The sequence below is a fragment of the Peromyscus californicus genome, unplaced genomic scaffold (assembly GCF_007827085.1).
Source record: "Peromyscus californicus insignis strain IS unplaced genomic scaffold, ASM782708v3 Scaffold_17__1_contigs__length_78620276, whole genome shotgun sequence".
Classification (NCBI taxonomy): domain Eukaryota; kingdom Metazoa; phylum Chordata; class Mammalia; order Rodentia; family Cricetidae; genus Peromyscus; species Peromyscus californicus.
In genome coordinates, this window is record NW_026294469.1 from 59914475 (window position 1) to 59931933 (window position 17459).

The window sequence follows — 17459 nt, forward strand, 5'->3', positions numbered from 1 at the left end:
TTAACAGACCTCTTTCCTATTTACATGTCAGAACACCATTTTACAGGAAATTAGTGTTTTCTATAATAAACACCAGGTAGGTTACAGGGTGAAAAATATTAGCTACGGCTAAGCAAAGTTGTCTCATTACATTTTACTAAAGTATAATTTGGGATGATTAGATAAAAACAGATCAAATTTCATCTATAAAACTCAGTATATTACAAGTGAGAACAGGAAGATCTTATGATGCTTGTGAAAAGAACAGATGAGATTTGATGTGAAAGGAGTTGTATTTGATAGGAGGTGGTGTAATTCTCCTCCCTACAGTTGGTGCTGGCGTTGGCTCCAATAAAACCAAGTCAACACATCCCCATCATTTAGTTGTGGGAGTTATTTACCTTCTGTGACTGACCCTAACAGCAATGGCTTTATGATATCTGTTAAAGGACATTTGATCTCCCACAACCTCTGCCTGTGACTGATTCTAGCAGAATGGAACACTCAGGTGACATCTTTAATTAACATTCTCAGGGGTAGTCTGAGAGTGGGGTGTTGGAATCAATTGTAGTAATTTATAAAAAGCACTTTGCTGGCTGCCTTGTTTCATAGCATATTTACTGAAATGAGGCCTGACAAAAAGATGGTGTTACAAAGGGAATACATGACTTCCCAAGCAGTCATAAAATATAAATTACATGCCTTTTTTGTCTACTGTCATCCATACATACTTACACCTTGTCCTCAGTCCACAGACAAATTGAAACACATGCCACAATGTGCAAGGGGAAAATCAAACTCAATTTTGCTATACAACGAAGTGATTTCTGGTTTTGTCATGTCCACGGATGTATTGATCACTCAAAGATTGAAAATATCAGGATGCACTAGACCTTAATATAGATATATAGGTGAAAGAGTTACAGGATTCTTTTTGTTTTACAAAGATGCAAGAGCAGCTTAGGAGGCTCATGTTATAATGGTGCAACATTGTAAACATCAGTATTTGAGAAGTGACATGCTCTTTGCCTGTAGAAGGATAGTTCCACAGGACAAATGAGCTCCTGTTCCAAACTCATTTAAAGTACTGCTGGTCCTTTTCCAGCTAGAAAGAACTTCAGGAGGGAAACCACACAAGAGTATATGAGACACACACACACACACACACACACACACACACACACTATCCTATCTTGGCTCTCTTTATAATTTATGTCAAATTTATAATGCCATAAGCCCAACATTACATCAAACATTCTCTATCTAACCTGAGAGGTGACTAAGTCAAATCGCTAATATATCCACATCTGTGATTTTCAAGGTACAGTGGCTGCTCTGCGGAATTTGTAAAGCCAGTGCAGTTATTCACCCCCACGATATGAAACTCTGGTGCAGAACCATTTTATCATAAGATGAAGACGAAATTTCGAAAAACACCATAAAGACCCTGGAGTCTACTAAGCTAAATCACTAACTCAACGGGTGGCGGGGGGGGGGGGGGGGGGGGGGGGGGGGGGGGGAGGGGAGGGGGGAATGATGGAATGAATCTATGCTTGCAGATAGGCAAAATTCCAGTCATTATGACAACAGAATGCCTCTCTAATTACCACCTACCCCAGCAATACCTCGAAAGGCTCTGGGATCCCAGGGAGATTGTTACTCCATGATATGGATTGCCTTATTCCTCATATGTAAAGCTGTTGCAAGCACAGCTCTGCACATCTCAGTGGGAGGCAAATTGAGGCTGGGACCCTTAACACTGCTCATGAAAAACCACAGGCAGAAATCCTATTGAGGGGAAGAGCTCCTTCACTGATGCTAATCACAAAGCTTTCAAAGCAGAGGAACTTCTCATTTAGCATAATCTTTAAAAATTAGAGCAATGCCTCCCATTACCATATTCTAAAGTAATTATGTGCAGTAAGTAAAGACAAATTCATTACTAATTACACAGTCTTTTATTGTGAAATCCAGAGCAAAATTATTTGAGGTATTTTCTTTTCCAAACTGACAACAGCATGACTTTACTTCATCAATCAGTTTGACTAAAGTAATGATTTTCTTGGAATTAAAATTTGTTGAAAGCGCTAAGTATTTCATCTTTTGGGCTAAGAAGCATGTAGTTAATGTCACTACTAATACATTTGTCAGTCTGCTAATTTTCTTTTTCTATTAGAATAAGTAAACAGCAACCCTTTTAAAAAGCATACTATCTACCATGTGTCAGGAGCAACGTAGGGAGACTTATTTGAAAACCATGAGGTGAGGCATTATGAAATGCACAGGAATCACAGGCAGACAATGAAGGAGAAATATAAAAGGGAATGGCATTTAATAATTCCAAAGTGATGGGAGAGTACATCTCACAAAAGCATAAAGAGAGGATAGCATTTAGAGGCAAATTATGAAAAAAAAAATTCAAACCAAGAATCAAACCAGAGGGGCCAGAAAATATGAAAGAAAAGACAGTTTCTGACAAAGAGTTAAAACAAAATGGGAGCAATAGTCAAACAATGGAAGGTCCTAGAGGACAATGGAGATAGAAGCAATGAGCCTCCCTTGTATGGCTTCCACCAGTCAGCAACCCCTCAGATATGTTCATTATTGGATGGAATACGGTCAGGGACAGTACAAGCAACTGATTCTATTCCTAAGGACACACTGCAACCACTTATGCTCCATTGTGTCAGACTCTATTTCAGTTAGCCTTGGTAATATTTTAATGAGGTGAAAATAATGCCTGATAAGAAATGTCAGCTCTCTGCTCTCTCTGTCCCACCCAAAACAAACATTCTTGTTGATAATTTTGATATCCCAGTGCTCCAGGTTGCAGCATGATCTCCACATTCCATGACCTGAATCAAATGTCACTTCTACATAGAGTTTTTTTTTCTTTCAATTAAAATGAATAGCATTCAAAAATTATTTTTGGCATTTTTGCTCTTAAAAAAAATCTGTTACTTAGAAAAAATAATCTTTTCTTCTGTCATAGTTTAGATTTGAATGATGGTGCTCTTTGGTGGTGATAGAATTCTAAGAGGTGGTGTCCAGTGGGGGTCTTTAGGTTATTGGGGGCATACACTTGAAGGGGACTAGAAGACCCTAGTCTCTTCCTCCTCCCCCTCTTTGGCTTGCTAGCAATGAGATGAGTTGTTTGCTCTGCCTCATGTTCCTACCATGATATGATGTGGTACCACAGGCTCAATAAACCACGAACTGGAACCTTCGAATCAAGGGCCCACATAAATCTTTTCTGTTATGTTGACTGATAGAAAGATGACATTCATGACTGGCACAAGCCAAGAAAACAATAAAATGTTCTATTGCAGTTTAGTTTTATGATGTTGTATGATTGGTCATAGTTGGTATATAATATTGAACTACTTTGTTTTCCTTATTAAAATGTGGATGAAAACGACATATAGGGATATAGTACTAAACACATAACTATTTAGGATACTTCATTTTTTTCTTTTCATGATTTTGGAATATTTGATAGAATTCTTCTTATATCTGTTTTTGTCATTAAATAAGTTGGATACAAACTGAGAGGCACAGACATCCTCAAATTTTAGAATCTATGTATTCTGTTTAGAATCTGTGTTAAAAGGAATAGGTGAAGATATATTACTCACCAGACATAAAGACTGAAATAAGTTGCTTAAACTGTCTGTCAGTTCCCTGGTTGCTTTTTAATCATCAGTAACAGACATGACCACAGTGGGCAGGCAATCCACAATGAAATACATGATATCTAGGCCTTCTCAAGTTCCCCTCTGCACTTAAGTAGAGCTATCATTGATGATAACAGTGCCTTGATAAGTGGCATGGCTACTTACCCGACTGAGACAAAAGTGGTGTGTAAGGGACTTTGGGTTCTATTGCACTCATTGGTGGAGGTAGCAAAGGGTTGGCAAAGCTGCGGAGTGGATGAGTTGGTCGGACACACGCTGTGGGGATAGTTCTGCTGGGTGCTTCCTCGCTGCTGGGATGTTCAGGCTGAGCTGGGGGCAGCATGGGCTGTTGTTGGGTGGTTGGTCCTTCACTCACAGCTGTAGTGGAGATAAATCCAGGTGTTATTCAAGATAAATTTATTTCCCTCACATTTCCAGTATCAGTCCAGGGAGAAAAGCTGGTATCTGCTAATCTCTTCTCCATATTATGGACATTCTTATTCTTCAGCTTTTTGGTATGTATGCAAAACAATCAGCTCATCCCTTTTCAATGGCAGGAACAGGTACAATAGGATTGGGTGTGTCTTATAGATACAGTGATATAATATATTCACACTAACTATAGTGCATGAGCTGTCTGAACCCTGTAATCATAAGTGATGAAGCAAGAAAAAAAACTTATTTCTCCTTTTCTAAGTAGTAATGCCAATGAAATTCAACATACCAAACTCAGTTATAGCTGCATTATTATCTACCAGCCAATATGCCACTCTCCTGCTATTTAAACATGCCATGTCAACTGTCAAACAAATGATAGTTACAGGGTGCTCAGAGGCATTGCGAAAAAAATGATACAAATAATAGCCACTATCATTATCTCCCATAACAAAATAGAAGCACATTGAGCTAAAAGTTATATGAGACATGACTCCACTAGAGCAAGTTGCCTGAATACAGAATTATGATTTTTTCCTCTTTGGTAGCAAACCTTGTAATTTTCAGGCAGATTACTGTAGTCGAAGAGGTCTCACATAGTCATTTGAGACAGCCTTGGGGTATCTGGACAGCTTTGTATATTTGATTGCACCTTTTCCCCTGGGGAACACAAGTGAGCGAAACTAAAATATTTTCAAGGCTTTTTCTGTTGCTAAAGACAGGGTGACTCAGGTTTATATGTTCATTCATATTCAAAGCCAAAAGGTCTAAGTTAAACTACAGATGACAAGAGCTGCCTAGTAGGTGTAAGCGCTGTTGACTCTATGCAAGTATTTCTAGTTATTTATTTCTTAGGAAAATTGTTTAAGGCAAATGGGAAAAATAGTCATTGGTGTGATAATATCTCACTTTGGAAGGATAATTTCAAACATGGAGTTATTTCAAGATAATAAATTGAGGAGATAATTTTGAGATGACCCTGAGAAGCTCACTTAAGGGGAAAGGGCAAAGGAGTTGGTGATGCTGAAGGAGTAGACATGAAAGATAAAAAGATTAAGGTATCTTATGAAAGATATGCAGTAGTGAGGCATCTTGCAGATGTGTTTCTATTCATCCTTTTTGGTTCAGATGGGGTCAGAGGTCCCCTGGATGAGAGAGCAGCCTGTGGGACTCACCCTTTGGAGGTGGAGAATGAGGATGCAGTTGGCTGAGGAAATGATAGCAGTCAGAGCTCAAAATCAGACAGGGACTTTGTTAGTCTTCCAACAAGGAACCATAAGTAAGACAGCTAACTATGAATATTCCATGTGGGTCTCACAAGAAACTAAAATGCTTGCATGATCACATGAGGAGAGGAATGTCTTTGTATTTGTGTTTGATCAGATTCTGCCCCAGGATGGTTGAAAGTTTAATTTTACAGAATGAGAAAATATTAGGTTTTAACTTTGGACTTCCATTTAATCTGAAGAAGAATGTGACCAAAGGCTGATTTTCAAAACACAGATTTAATAATTTATTTCTACACCTGGGCATTTTTGTTCCTTAGCTTCAGAGTAGTGGCTGAGTTGTTCCCTCACACCTGGTCCTTTGAAGAAGGTAGGTTTCCTTGTTTGCATGTATGTCCTTCACACCACAGGTCCCAAAAGAATTCATTAACTCCTAGATTGCAGGAAATGACTACCACACTCCAGGGTCTTTCAAAATTGTCTTCAGGGATGATTCGCAGGATGGAGAAAGTTATTCAATCCAAGCAGTTTATGACTTCATAGGGATGGGAATTCTTGGGAATATTGCCTTTCATTTGACTGACAGTCTCTGGTCCTGTGTGAACTGTGAGTCTCACAAATGGGGTTCCTGAGGTTGATTCTCTCTGATCCCTTTTTATTTACACTGACTGGTTCTTAGTAATTGGGCCATACTGTAATACCAACTTATGAGTACAAGAAAGAGATCTCACATTCTTTTCTTAGGAATTTGCTTTAGGTAATTCTCTCTATGGAAGATGTACTACAACGAATCCTTATCTTGTTCCTAGAACTCCCGCAGCATTGAAGAAATGATAGAATGTTTTAATGTCTACTTTACTTTTATTTCTCTTTCATTTCTTCGGGGTTTTTTTTTCTCTTGTATTTTAGGCATGAACAGTTCATGATACAATATCATTATAATCTTGAGCTTAATAAAATTTACAGACGTCTTAATGCCTTGAAATTCCGTGTCTCATTATGACAAAACCTTTGTATGACATGTGAACATATGGATTGTAACGATTTAACTAAAGTATTCAGTGTAAGGTCCAAAAAAAATGTGGGACAAGGGGCTAACTGAGGTGCCTACTAACATATCAAAGTGCATCCTGGCCTCCCGGCTCAGCCAGTACCTGTGGTTTCCCCCTACTTTCTTTCTCTCATCCCACCCCCTACCCAAACTTTCCCTAGCTTATGGGCTTCCCTGCCCACGGGTTCTCATTCCTATATAACCCTGCCACTTCAGCCCCATACTCTCCTGTCCTCTCTCTTGGTTCTCCTCCCTTACTCTCTCGCCCTGCCCCTACTCTCATGGCTCCCCCCATTCTGCTGGCCATGCAGCAGTCTTCTCTCTCTGCTCTGGGCTCTTCTGGATGCTTCTGGCTGTACTCTCCCTCTTATCTACAATAAAACCTTTCCCTTCAACCACACCGTGGAGCAGTCACATTCTCACTTTATTCATGGAGGACACTCCTGGCCATGTTCTTCTCATGCCATTTCTTTTCACTTGCTTCAATGAGAACTAAAACTCTCTTTATTCCAAGTTCTGTATCTCTAGCCTTCCAGCTGTCCAGAAAGATTCCCACTGGGATCCCATGATGTGACCCTGACTAAGTGGACCTTACCCTTTGTCTTGTACATCCTTAATAACACATAAGACCACAATGTGAAACCTGAGGTATGAGTAAGAAGCTCCACGCTTGGAAATTAATAGAAGGCAATCCATAAGAGACAAATTTTGTTTTCTTTAAAACCAATACAGGGCAAGAGGGTTTTATAGGTAATTCATAATTCTTGTATTTTAATGGAATGCTTTCAGAGTTGGCTGACATTTGAAGCAGCAAAAATCCTCAAATAAACAGCATTGCAATCGCTCTAACAGAGAAATGCTGCATCTTCGATGTGCCTGTTTGGCCAGTTCAGACACCAGCTCCAGGACACCTACATGAAATAAATTGGCTCAGTGACATGGCATTTATCTGTACTAAGAGCTCTGAAAGCAAAGACAAGCTCCTTTCACCCACAGAATACAGCCTCCCTGCAATTCAGAGCGGAGTGAGAAGCAAATGGATGTCGGCAAGGCACTCATTTTCAAATGATGAAATAGTCAGAATTCATTGTACAAATAGCATACAATTACACAGTGGAGTCAAATCTCAAGGTACTTTATAATAATTAATGTCAACATACAAAATACTTGCTACAGAATAACTGGCAGAAATACTGCAAAAATGGAAATGAGGATTTTTCTTCTATCTGAAAATTGCTATGGTTGATAGAAATACTACCCACCAACAGCACGAAACAGACCCTGAGACATGAACATCTCCTCTAGGAACCTATTCATTAATCTTAGAAGAACAACATTATGAACTACCCCTCAGTAACCTGGTTCCTCATAGCCTGGGCTGTTCAAAGGACAGACACCCCCAGAATAATAAATGAACTCTCCCACTGTGCTCCTGATTTTATCTGGGACAAATTCCATTTGGCAATTTCCAGTTTGTGGGAGAAATGGATCAGAAGAACAGCATGGGTAAATCTGAGAAGCACTATGGTAATGATAGAATGGGAACCTCTTAAAATCCTCTTCCATGATTTGTTTCATGGATGAGAAAAGTGAGACATTGCTTTGTTATAGTTTGCAGAAATGAAGTTCCAAGACTACGTGTTTGGAAGATTTTCAAAGAACAGTTCTGATTGCCTGGGGCAGCAACTTTCTTGTTGGTTATGAGAAGAGTGGAGCTGTAGTTACACAGGTGACGTTATTTCTCCAATGTTCGGGAAACATGTGGAATGCAAAGGTTTCTAGTGTGCGTCCCCTTTCCTCACAGTTGCAGAGAATTCCAGTTTTGTTTGTGACTTCAGGCTTTGCGGCATGGCTTTAGCATTTCCTGGCTTAAGAATCTCCAGGCACGCCTTTAATCCCAGCACTCGGGAGGCAGAGCCAGGCGGATCTCTGTGAGTTCGAGGCCAGCCTGGGCTACCAAGTGAGTTCCAGGAAAAGGCGCCAAGCTACACAGAGAAACCCTGTCTCGAAAAAACCAAAAAAAAAAAAAAAAAAAAAAAAAAAAAAGAATCTCCAGGTCTTTGAGATCATGTTGGAGAAGAGCAGTCTTTACCCTTGGCCACATTACTTTTGTTTCTTTCTCTATGCCTTTCTCTGGTTCTAAAGGACACTAATAAGACATCTCTACTCAGAGCCATGGCGTGCTTTCTGCTTGAGAGAGAACAGGGGTGTTTAGTGTTCTCCATGGCCTGTAGAAACCAACACCAAAGAGCTGGATGTTAACTACCATTGACAGTGATCTAGAGACTATTTTGTTTCCTAGAAAAGAGAACATTTATTCATTCCATTTCACTTCTAGGCAATAGCTTGAAGCACATTAGATGTTATTTCTTTTGTATCGCATATATTGTGTTGAAAACTACTTGCTGAATGAATGAACATACATACATTTTCAGCAATCTAGAAATCATGGCCAGGGATAGAATGTTCATTGCCTTGTAACTGGAATGAAGTTCAAAAATTATACAGTATTTTGCAAAGAAAGCATTGTTTACATAATGATACACAATTATTTTGTTAAATATCTTCTATCATAATGTAGGATTACCTTCATTTGCTAAATCATATTGCTCAAAGACTATCAAAGCAAAAATCTACTAAAGAGTGTAAATGTTTTTATTGATTAACTATCTTTTAATGTACTTTATTATTTGGAGTTTACAGAAAAATTGATGGAAGGTACAGAAAATTTCCATATAGCTCCTGTATTCATGCTTCTTCATTATCAAATAGAGTCTGCAAGAGCAAGTTTCTTTTAATCATATACAAAAATAAAACAAAACCAAACAAACAAACCAAAAAATTCTTAATACCAGCATATTTCCTTTCCCTTGAAATTTAGCTTTTGAATAATTTCTCCCAGGATCCAATTAGAGACAATTCCACATGCTACACTGACTCAGAAGGAAAAAAAAAAAAGAGAAGGAGGCAGAGGAGATGAATACATTTATAGACTATGCTTACAAAAACTGGAAAGGAAATGAAGGCAACAGTTGCTAAAATGGAATGATTTCTAGTAAGCAAAGCACTGAGCCATGCTGTGTCAACCCTGCCAGAAGGACCAGAGCAAAGTCACCCTACAGATTCCTCTTCAGTGTCCCTTTAAAGTCCTAAGATCAGAGAAAATGAAAAGGGTGTGGTAGAATTAACAAATGAAGAGAGTTCCATTCAGGAGCAAAGAAGGGATTTGTGAAGTGTTTTGAGTAGACTCCCATGTGTAGTTGTTTGAGATCCAGAAATTTCTAGGTGTTGGACTTCCCACATGCTTCTCATTTCCCTTCCTTTCCCTTTTGGAGTTTCTTTTCTCCCCTGAGATTTAGCACACAACTCTATTCTGTAGATGTGATGTGCAGTGAGAAAAGGGAAATGAATCTAATTCTCGCCTGGCAGATTTTTGATGCCTTTTAATTCTAACCTTGCTACATTTGGTCGATTTATGATTTCTTAGGGCTGCCCCTGTTGAGTTGGGAAAAATATAGCTTACCTCACGAATATATTTTATTGCTGTGCTATCATATCTGTTACTAAACGTCCTCTTGCACATGAGCTGCTGAGTCACCTGTTCCTAACTAAGAGATGAAAGCCATAAAATCGACTTAAAGATGCTGTGCTCAAAGAGGAGGGGGGGAGCAAATGGCACAGAAGAAATTACCAGGGTCTACATGAAAGCTGCAGTCTCCCTTCACTCTTGTTCCCTTTCTAATACATGACCTTTTTTTATTCTAGCACCCAAGCTCCCCCCAATAGTTGAAAGTTGAAAAAGGAGTACTTTAGCAATTAAAGAATGCTAAAGATTCATCAAATATTTGTTCACTGGGACTCAGTAGAGATATTTCAATTTAAATAACAGATACTAGATAAAACAAATAAAATGTACTGGAAAACACCACTTGATTTATAACTTCCTGCTTAGCAGGGTATTGTTTTAAAACATCTACTGCACCATTGTGCAATGGAACCATGTGTACTTTCTTGCCCACCAGATACATTTTTTCCTGTAGAGTCTGCTGTGGAAAGAGCATGTTGCTAGGCTCCAATGGGTAAGAGTACTGAGAAGGAAAATTCTTGTAGCAGGGTCACCCATAATCAATCTTTCCAAAGAATAAGAATATCAAAATGATACCCAGAGGAGATATTGTTATTACTAATTATTTTTTCACAATAAAGCAGAAAGAAAATGCATTACACTGACTTCTTCCTGCTCCAAAACCTCGATCCACAGACAGTGTTGGGAATGGTACCGGCCGGAGAGTGAACTGAGGATGGGGGTATCCACAGGTGGGAGATGGGAGGATTCCAGGATACTGGGCACTTTCGAGTGTTGGCACAGGGATGGCACTGACGACAGCTGCCAAAGGAAAAACATTAGTTATTAAAAACGCCCTATGTCTCCACCTAGCCCACATCGAAGGAAATGGATACATTTTCAAAATTTCAAGTCATCAAGCCAATGTATATTCTCCATGGCCTCACTGACAGTCTCTTAATTCTTTTTATAAACTTCCTTCTTGCATAGGAAAGAAATTTTACTTTAAAAAAAAAAACCCTATTGTGGTACATGTTCCAGTTTGAAACTTCATGTCTCTGAGAAAATAATAAAGTTACAATAAAGGTGACTCATTACTCCAGTCTTTGTATTCCAGTTTTTTTTTTTTTTTTTTTTTTTTTTTTGTCTTTCTTCTAAGGAGAAACACGGAACAAGGAGTATTAGGCTATGACAAAGGGGATATATGGTATATAGTGGGTTTAGGAGGTGTTGGGAACTGAGATTTAATCCTGTAAATGAATGTACTGCTGTCAAGAGGCAAACTGCAAAGATAAACACAAGTACACTCTCAGTATCCATAACCAGGGTTTATCTTTAAATATAATCCTTCTAACCCTCAGCATGGTCCAGATGAGTGCACACTGTTTAAAGGTAACCTAATGTTACCTGTGAATACCAACAGTATGATGATATAGGCTGAAACCCACAGAAAAATATTTGTTCAATGTTTTTGATATTTAGACAGTTTTGTTCAATTTCATTATATGGTGATATTTTATTTGTATTAAAATGTTATTTTTATGTTAATAAATAAAGTTGCCCGGGGGTCAGAGCTATTAGCAAGCCATAGGAAAGCAGGGCAGTGGTAGCGTACGCTTGTAATTCCAGCACTTGGTAGGCAGAGCTGGGTAAGTCTCTGTGTGTTCAGGGATACAGCCATTATTGGATACACATGCCTTTAATCTTAATACCAATCATGGAAAACCTGGAGGCCTATACAGACAGACCGTGAGGAGGCAGTCATGTGGTTGGGTTTACAACCAATGAGAAGGCAGGACAGGAACTCTATATAAAGACTTTAACACAGGGGTAGCTCTGGTTCGGAGAGGTAGGACCACCGCAGGAGGAAGGGTAAGGTTTTAGCTCTTAGCTCTGACCTCTTGGCTTTCTTGTTTGCATTGGTTCTGTGTTTATTATTTAATAAGAAGGTTGGATACATCTACATCATTATTCAAAGGTTATTAATCTATATTATTTTATGAGATGTTTATTACAATTTTAGTCAACCTTAATTTTATGTTATTTAATATTCATCTTATAAAATGATGAGCATTCTTTGTCTCTTATTACCAAAACATGGACTTTGAGTCAGCTATTGGAATGTTAGTTTGGGTAGTATATTCTAGTCCATGATATCAAAGTTACCTTTCTTTTATAAGTAATTATTTACATTCTAATGCCATCTCTGGGTTTGATGTGTGTATGTTTTGCACATTTCACAAAGGAAAACCCTTTTTAAAAAATTATATTCTTCACTTTATTAATAGCATCACTATCTTGGAAACAATTTTTTTAGTAAACTACTGTACCACTAAACAGAAAAGGTTTTCAGGTATATTTGTAGTTTATTATTCTTGGTACAATTTCACAGTGGTATGTCTTCTAGAAGGTGCAAGCTTAAAGAAGCTGTATTTTAACAATTTTTTACACACAGTCAGGAAGTTTTTACAAATGAAGTCAGACTTCATTTAGATATGAGGGAAAGACTACTGAAAAAGACATTTCACAGAGAGCATGTGTCATGTATTTTTGGAGGAGTTCATATTTCAGTGACTAAAAAAAAAATTAACTATAACTAAGACTATCCCTCCACATATATGCAGTTATGTGTAGGTTAATCACAGATCAGTGTTTAGGTTAATACAAGGAAAACATTGGAATATAATTTGCATCATAAGTATTATTAAAATACACACACACACAGACACACTTGAAACTAGTGTGTAAAATAACCCCATTTATGTCATTAGTAATGACATTCCAACAAAACTTTAACTTTCCTCATAGCAGCGCAGAAACCCTAACTGAAATGCTGACTCCACCCAGAGGAGGTACAAAAACAAAAACAAAAACAAACAAAATGTAACAGTTAAAATCTAAAGTAAGGGGAATAGCAAGTATAAAATAAAATCTTAATTTATAGCTCTTTTATGCTGCAAAAGGGGATGATCAATAAAAGACCGTCAACTAGAGAAATTAGTGATATTTGCATACGACTTTCTGGGAACAGAGAATTGTAGATACTACTTTGAGGATACAGCTGAATGCTATGAACCCTTGCTAAAGAGACAGCCTCCCCATGCATTTCCTAGAAGGATGATAGCAAATAGCAAATCAATGGCAATTTTACACAGAAATGTAAATTGTACCAAAATACTTAAAATGATAAATTTAGAATGTAGATGGAGGCGCATACTTTTTCTAAATTACCTTAGAAAATGCTTGAAAGTGAATTTGAGAAATGACAAAATGTCCTAAAAAAGTTATCCTACACATAGTAAGTTTTGATTATACCAAACAAACAGGCAGACAGATCTGGAAAAAAGGCAAACTTTTAAAAATGACAAAAACTTTCAACAAAGAGCAAAATTAAAGCCAAAGATTACATATACATTAAAAAAAGAAAATGATAATTCTTCTATCTTTGTCTCTTTCGATGTACAGTAACAACATAAGCCTATTTTTTTTCTGTTGAGTAATAAAAAGAAGTTTCTAGAGTATTTGTGTTATTGATATTTGAACTCATGGGAGAATTTTGAGGTCATTGGTTGTATTATTTCATGTCCTGGAATGAATAGTTACTATAGTAATATTTCTAATAATAACACTAGTAAAAACATAATGAAAGCATTTGTGAAAAACAGACATAAAGTAGTATAAAATCTGTTTTTTTATGCAGCTAAAAATCTTAGTGTATGAAATAGTTAATTTAGTTCTTTTTAAAATCTATTTTATTGATCAAACAACTACTGGCCAGGCATTAAGTTTGATAGATGGCTGATAGTTAATTTACACTGACATTTTTTACTCACCTTACTGTCACAATGAACATTTCCTTAGATACAGACAATACCCATCCCATCAACTGTGCCTATCTTTTTACCAATATTATTAAACTATTATAACACTAGCAAAGATTTTATGAGCCAATATTCAACATTCCGGTTTGGAAAAAGTGATTCATAAGGATCTTCTGGAACAAGGGCAAATAGATGTGGACAAAGAAATAAAAAATCAACAAGGCATTGAATCTTCACAGAGGAACTGGAACAACCAAAGAGTCTGAAATTATGTTCCAACCTCGAGTCCTTCGTGGCTGAACAAAATTTGCTTTTCATTTAGACTACTGACTATGGTACAAAGGTATTACAAACATTAGCATTTTTGACAGATAATACTTTTTTTGTGTGTTTTTGCATGTCAAAAATGCTTATTGTCTTATTTCCTGGTGTAGACTAAGACATTCAGTCATTGACAGCTTTGGTTTTAAGGTATTTTGATTTCTGATTCATTTTTTATTTTAAAATATTAAGCTTTATTGTACTTTGTATGTGTGTGCATATGTGCATATGTTTGATGACTATTAGTGCCCACAAGGCCATAGAGTCCAATTCCCCATCAGATGTAGTTAAAGGCTTTTGTGAGTCACACAATGTATGTGTTGGGAACTGAACTTGGGTCCTTCAAAAGAGCAGTACAAGCTTTAGCTACTGATCTGTCTCACCAGCCTCTATGGTTTATTCTTGAAGGGACCAGAAGTTGTTGACATTCACCTGTAAGACAACTGATACAAAAATAATCATCCTAGTGGGGACCTGGAGGTCCACATATGTAATGTTGGAAAGGAAGGTGAGATTGGAGAACCTTGAGTTCAAAGCCAGTCTTGATTGTAGCATGAGATCAAAACCATCCTAGGCAACTTAGTGAAACCTTGTTTCAAAAACATGAAGAGAGGACTTGAATATATCCTTCCATGGCAGTGTGCTTGTCTAGCATGCAAAAATCCCTAGGTTAAATCCTCAGTGGTTTTGGGGTATATGTGTGTGGAGAAAATCATATGAACCTAAATTAAGTTGAATAAAATGTTATTTACCACTCTTTCTCTTATTATTTTACAAGACATCAGTTTTCAGAGACATGAGCATTTATGCACTTGCACACACATATGAATGCATACACTCACACTCATATCCTCACATGTGAGTTTTTTCAGCATTCACTACACTACTGTGTTTATGGACAGCAGCTCAAAGAGCAATACTATCTTTCAGTTTCAATAAATCTCTGCTCTGTGGCCAAATATGACTAGAAGTCTCTTCCGACACGGCTTGCTGGCAATTGAATTTATATCTGACACTGACGCACAGAGAGTTTTGAAGCAGAAATTCCCTTGCCAAATACATAGCTCCATGAACAGACACTGTGGCATTTGGAAACGTTTACAGCCATCTTTAAAACGTTATCACTAAGTGCAACCTACAGGAACTCTAATGTGAGCACTCAAATTTAATGTTATAAGTTTTGAGGACTACATCCTCTCCAGATACTTCTCAACGTGAGACATGATGGTATTGAGAGATTTGTGTAAGGAGGAGAGGGGAGAAACATAACAGTCAAAATAATGTATTTGAGTGAAAGCGCTTCAATGTAACGATTTCTCATGCTGCCTCTTTCTCTGGTAATGTTTCTGCAATGGCCTGGACATAATTTGGAACACTGGAACATTTAGTATGGATTACCATTGCTAATAAATATTCGTACCTATTTCAGATGCTCAGATATTCATTGATAAGAAAGTTTCACAGATGTATTAATTACTAATGTATATTACATGTATATGTATTAATATAGATTAATGTATATTATGTAGGTGTCTGTTTTAATTTGTATTTGGCCCTGAAGGGCTTATTACCTTGTAAGATTTTGAGAGCAGAAGAAAAAGTTGTTTCCCCACTGGAGGAGAAACTTCAGAACTATAATGATGAAGAAAAGTCTGGATTCTTATTTTTGAGTTTTCATTTCTGAGCTCAGGGAACGTTTTTATCTATCTGTGGCTGGCTCACTCCTGTGCACTTTAGACACACTTCCCCAAATAAAATGTGCTATAGAGCTGCTGGTTACTGTGTGCCACAGCAAGTTTTGAGACGTATTAGCATCATAGGATACTCACTATTAGAATGTAATCTAAGACCCCCCCACTACCTCCCACAACCTTTATGTTTTTCTATTGGGAATTTCAACTGAGGTCTTTTTGGATGAGATATGGCTATAAAAATGCACAGAGGTCTAATAGTTGTCAATATATGGATATACAATCAGATGAGGGTTAATGTCTAGAAAACATAAATAACCATACAAACCACACACCTAAATAAATAAATAAATAAATAAAAGCTTCACAGTTTGTTTTAAATATCCTGGAAGCTGGGTTATCTATCCTCCTATAGACAACTCCTTCACCGTCTATTTGTGTAGAACCAGACCTTTAGTGATGTGGTAGCGAGACCCAACAGGACTCCATTTTGGAAGATCTTATCTTTTCTTTCTTGTAGCTGTATTTCACTTTCAATAGTTTCTTCAATTTAATGTTAGCAAATTCTGCAGCCAAGTGATGATGGCAATGGGAAGTAGAGTCTTCGTAAATGTTCTTGTAAACCAAGATACAGTAAGTAGCCCCTAAGCTATCTTAAAAGAAAACTGTAGGACCCCCATTTTGGTCTCTTTTTGCTAGGCCCCACACTATATTTCTGAGCTAACTTTTTATATTAAAGCTTGCTTTGTACTGTATTTCTTTTCTCAAATACTTACAAGGAAAGAGAAAAATATTAAAAAATCAAGAGTATTTTGTCCAATGAAATGTCTTATACTAAAACAGAGTTTTATTATTGATGTGGTCTTACAGACTATCTGTTGTTCGCATCTTAGATGGTCTTATTAATAAAAAAACACAGAGCCAGATATTGAGGTGAAAGCTGAAAGATCAGAGAAGCAGAGCAAGCCACGGCTACCACCTATTACCTCACCAGCTTCATGAATCCTCTGACTGAAATCCTCTGAGTCCTCACCTGAAAGGGTCTCAGCTGAACTGCTTTAGTTCCTGTTTTCTCACACCTTATATACATTTGTCCACCCTGCTGTCACTTCCTGGGGTTAAAGGCATGTGTGCTTCCCAGTACTGGGATTAAAGGTGTGTGCCACCACTGCCTGGCTTCTATGTCTAATCTAGTGGCTGGCTCTGTCCTCTGATCCTCTGGCAAGTTTTACTGAGGCACACAATATATCAACACATGTATCTGCTTCAAACCAAATTCCTAAATCCTAGTCTGTTCTACTCCTAATGTTTGGAGAAGAAAGTGATTTGGCACTGGCCACACATATAGTCATACCCCATTGGGAATACACTTCTAGAGATGTAAAGTAAAGCACTTCCACCAGCCAAAGGAAAGCTGCTTATCTCTTCTCCCCTTCTTGAGCCCAGTCTGTATCAAAGATGACTGGTGTTAGGGTTCAGAAAGCCTGCTCCAGTCTTACCTCTAAAGGTTAATCCAATCAATTTCCATAGTCTCACAGCACTCACTCTCACCAGTATTATTTCGCCGATACCCCATTTTCTCCTCCCATCTCTATATTAACAGTCTGATTGCTGGAATAGCTAGCACATGACGCTTCTTAATACTGTAAACTTATAGGAAAATCATACCTAATCTTTCTAATTTGTTGCTGTAATT

At 37.6% G+C, this 17459-nt stretch overlaps 1 protein-coding gene across 2 annotated transcripts in view; it reads right to left on the reverse strand.

Moving 5' to 3' along the window:
- Positions 1-17459, reverse strand: part of Dcc (DCC netrin 1 receptor) — a 1164132-nt gene that overhangs the window by 37508 nt on the left and 1109165 nt on the right. The window contains exons 26-27 of one of the 2 annotated variants that reach the window (XM_052742483.1): positions 10591-10752; positions 3819-4031 (exon numbers count right to left, since the gene is read on the reverse strand). In XM_052742483.1, coding sequence (XP_052598443.1) covers positions 3819-4031; positions 10591-10752 — 375 coding nt within the window. The remainder of the gene's footprint in view (positions 1-3818; positions 4032-10590; positions 10753-17459) is intronic. The other variant, XM_052742484.1, reaches the window with a different exon arrangement.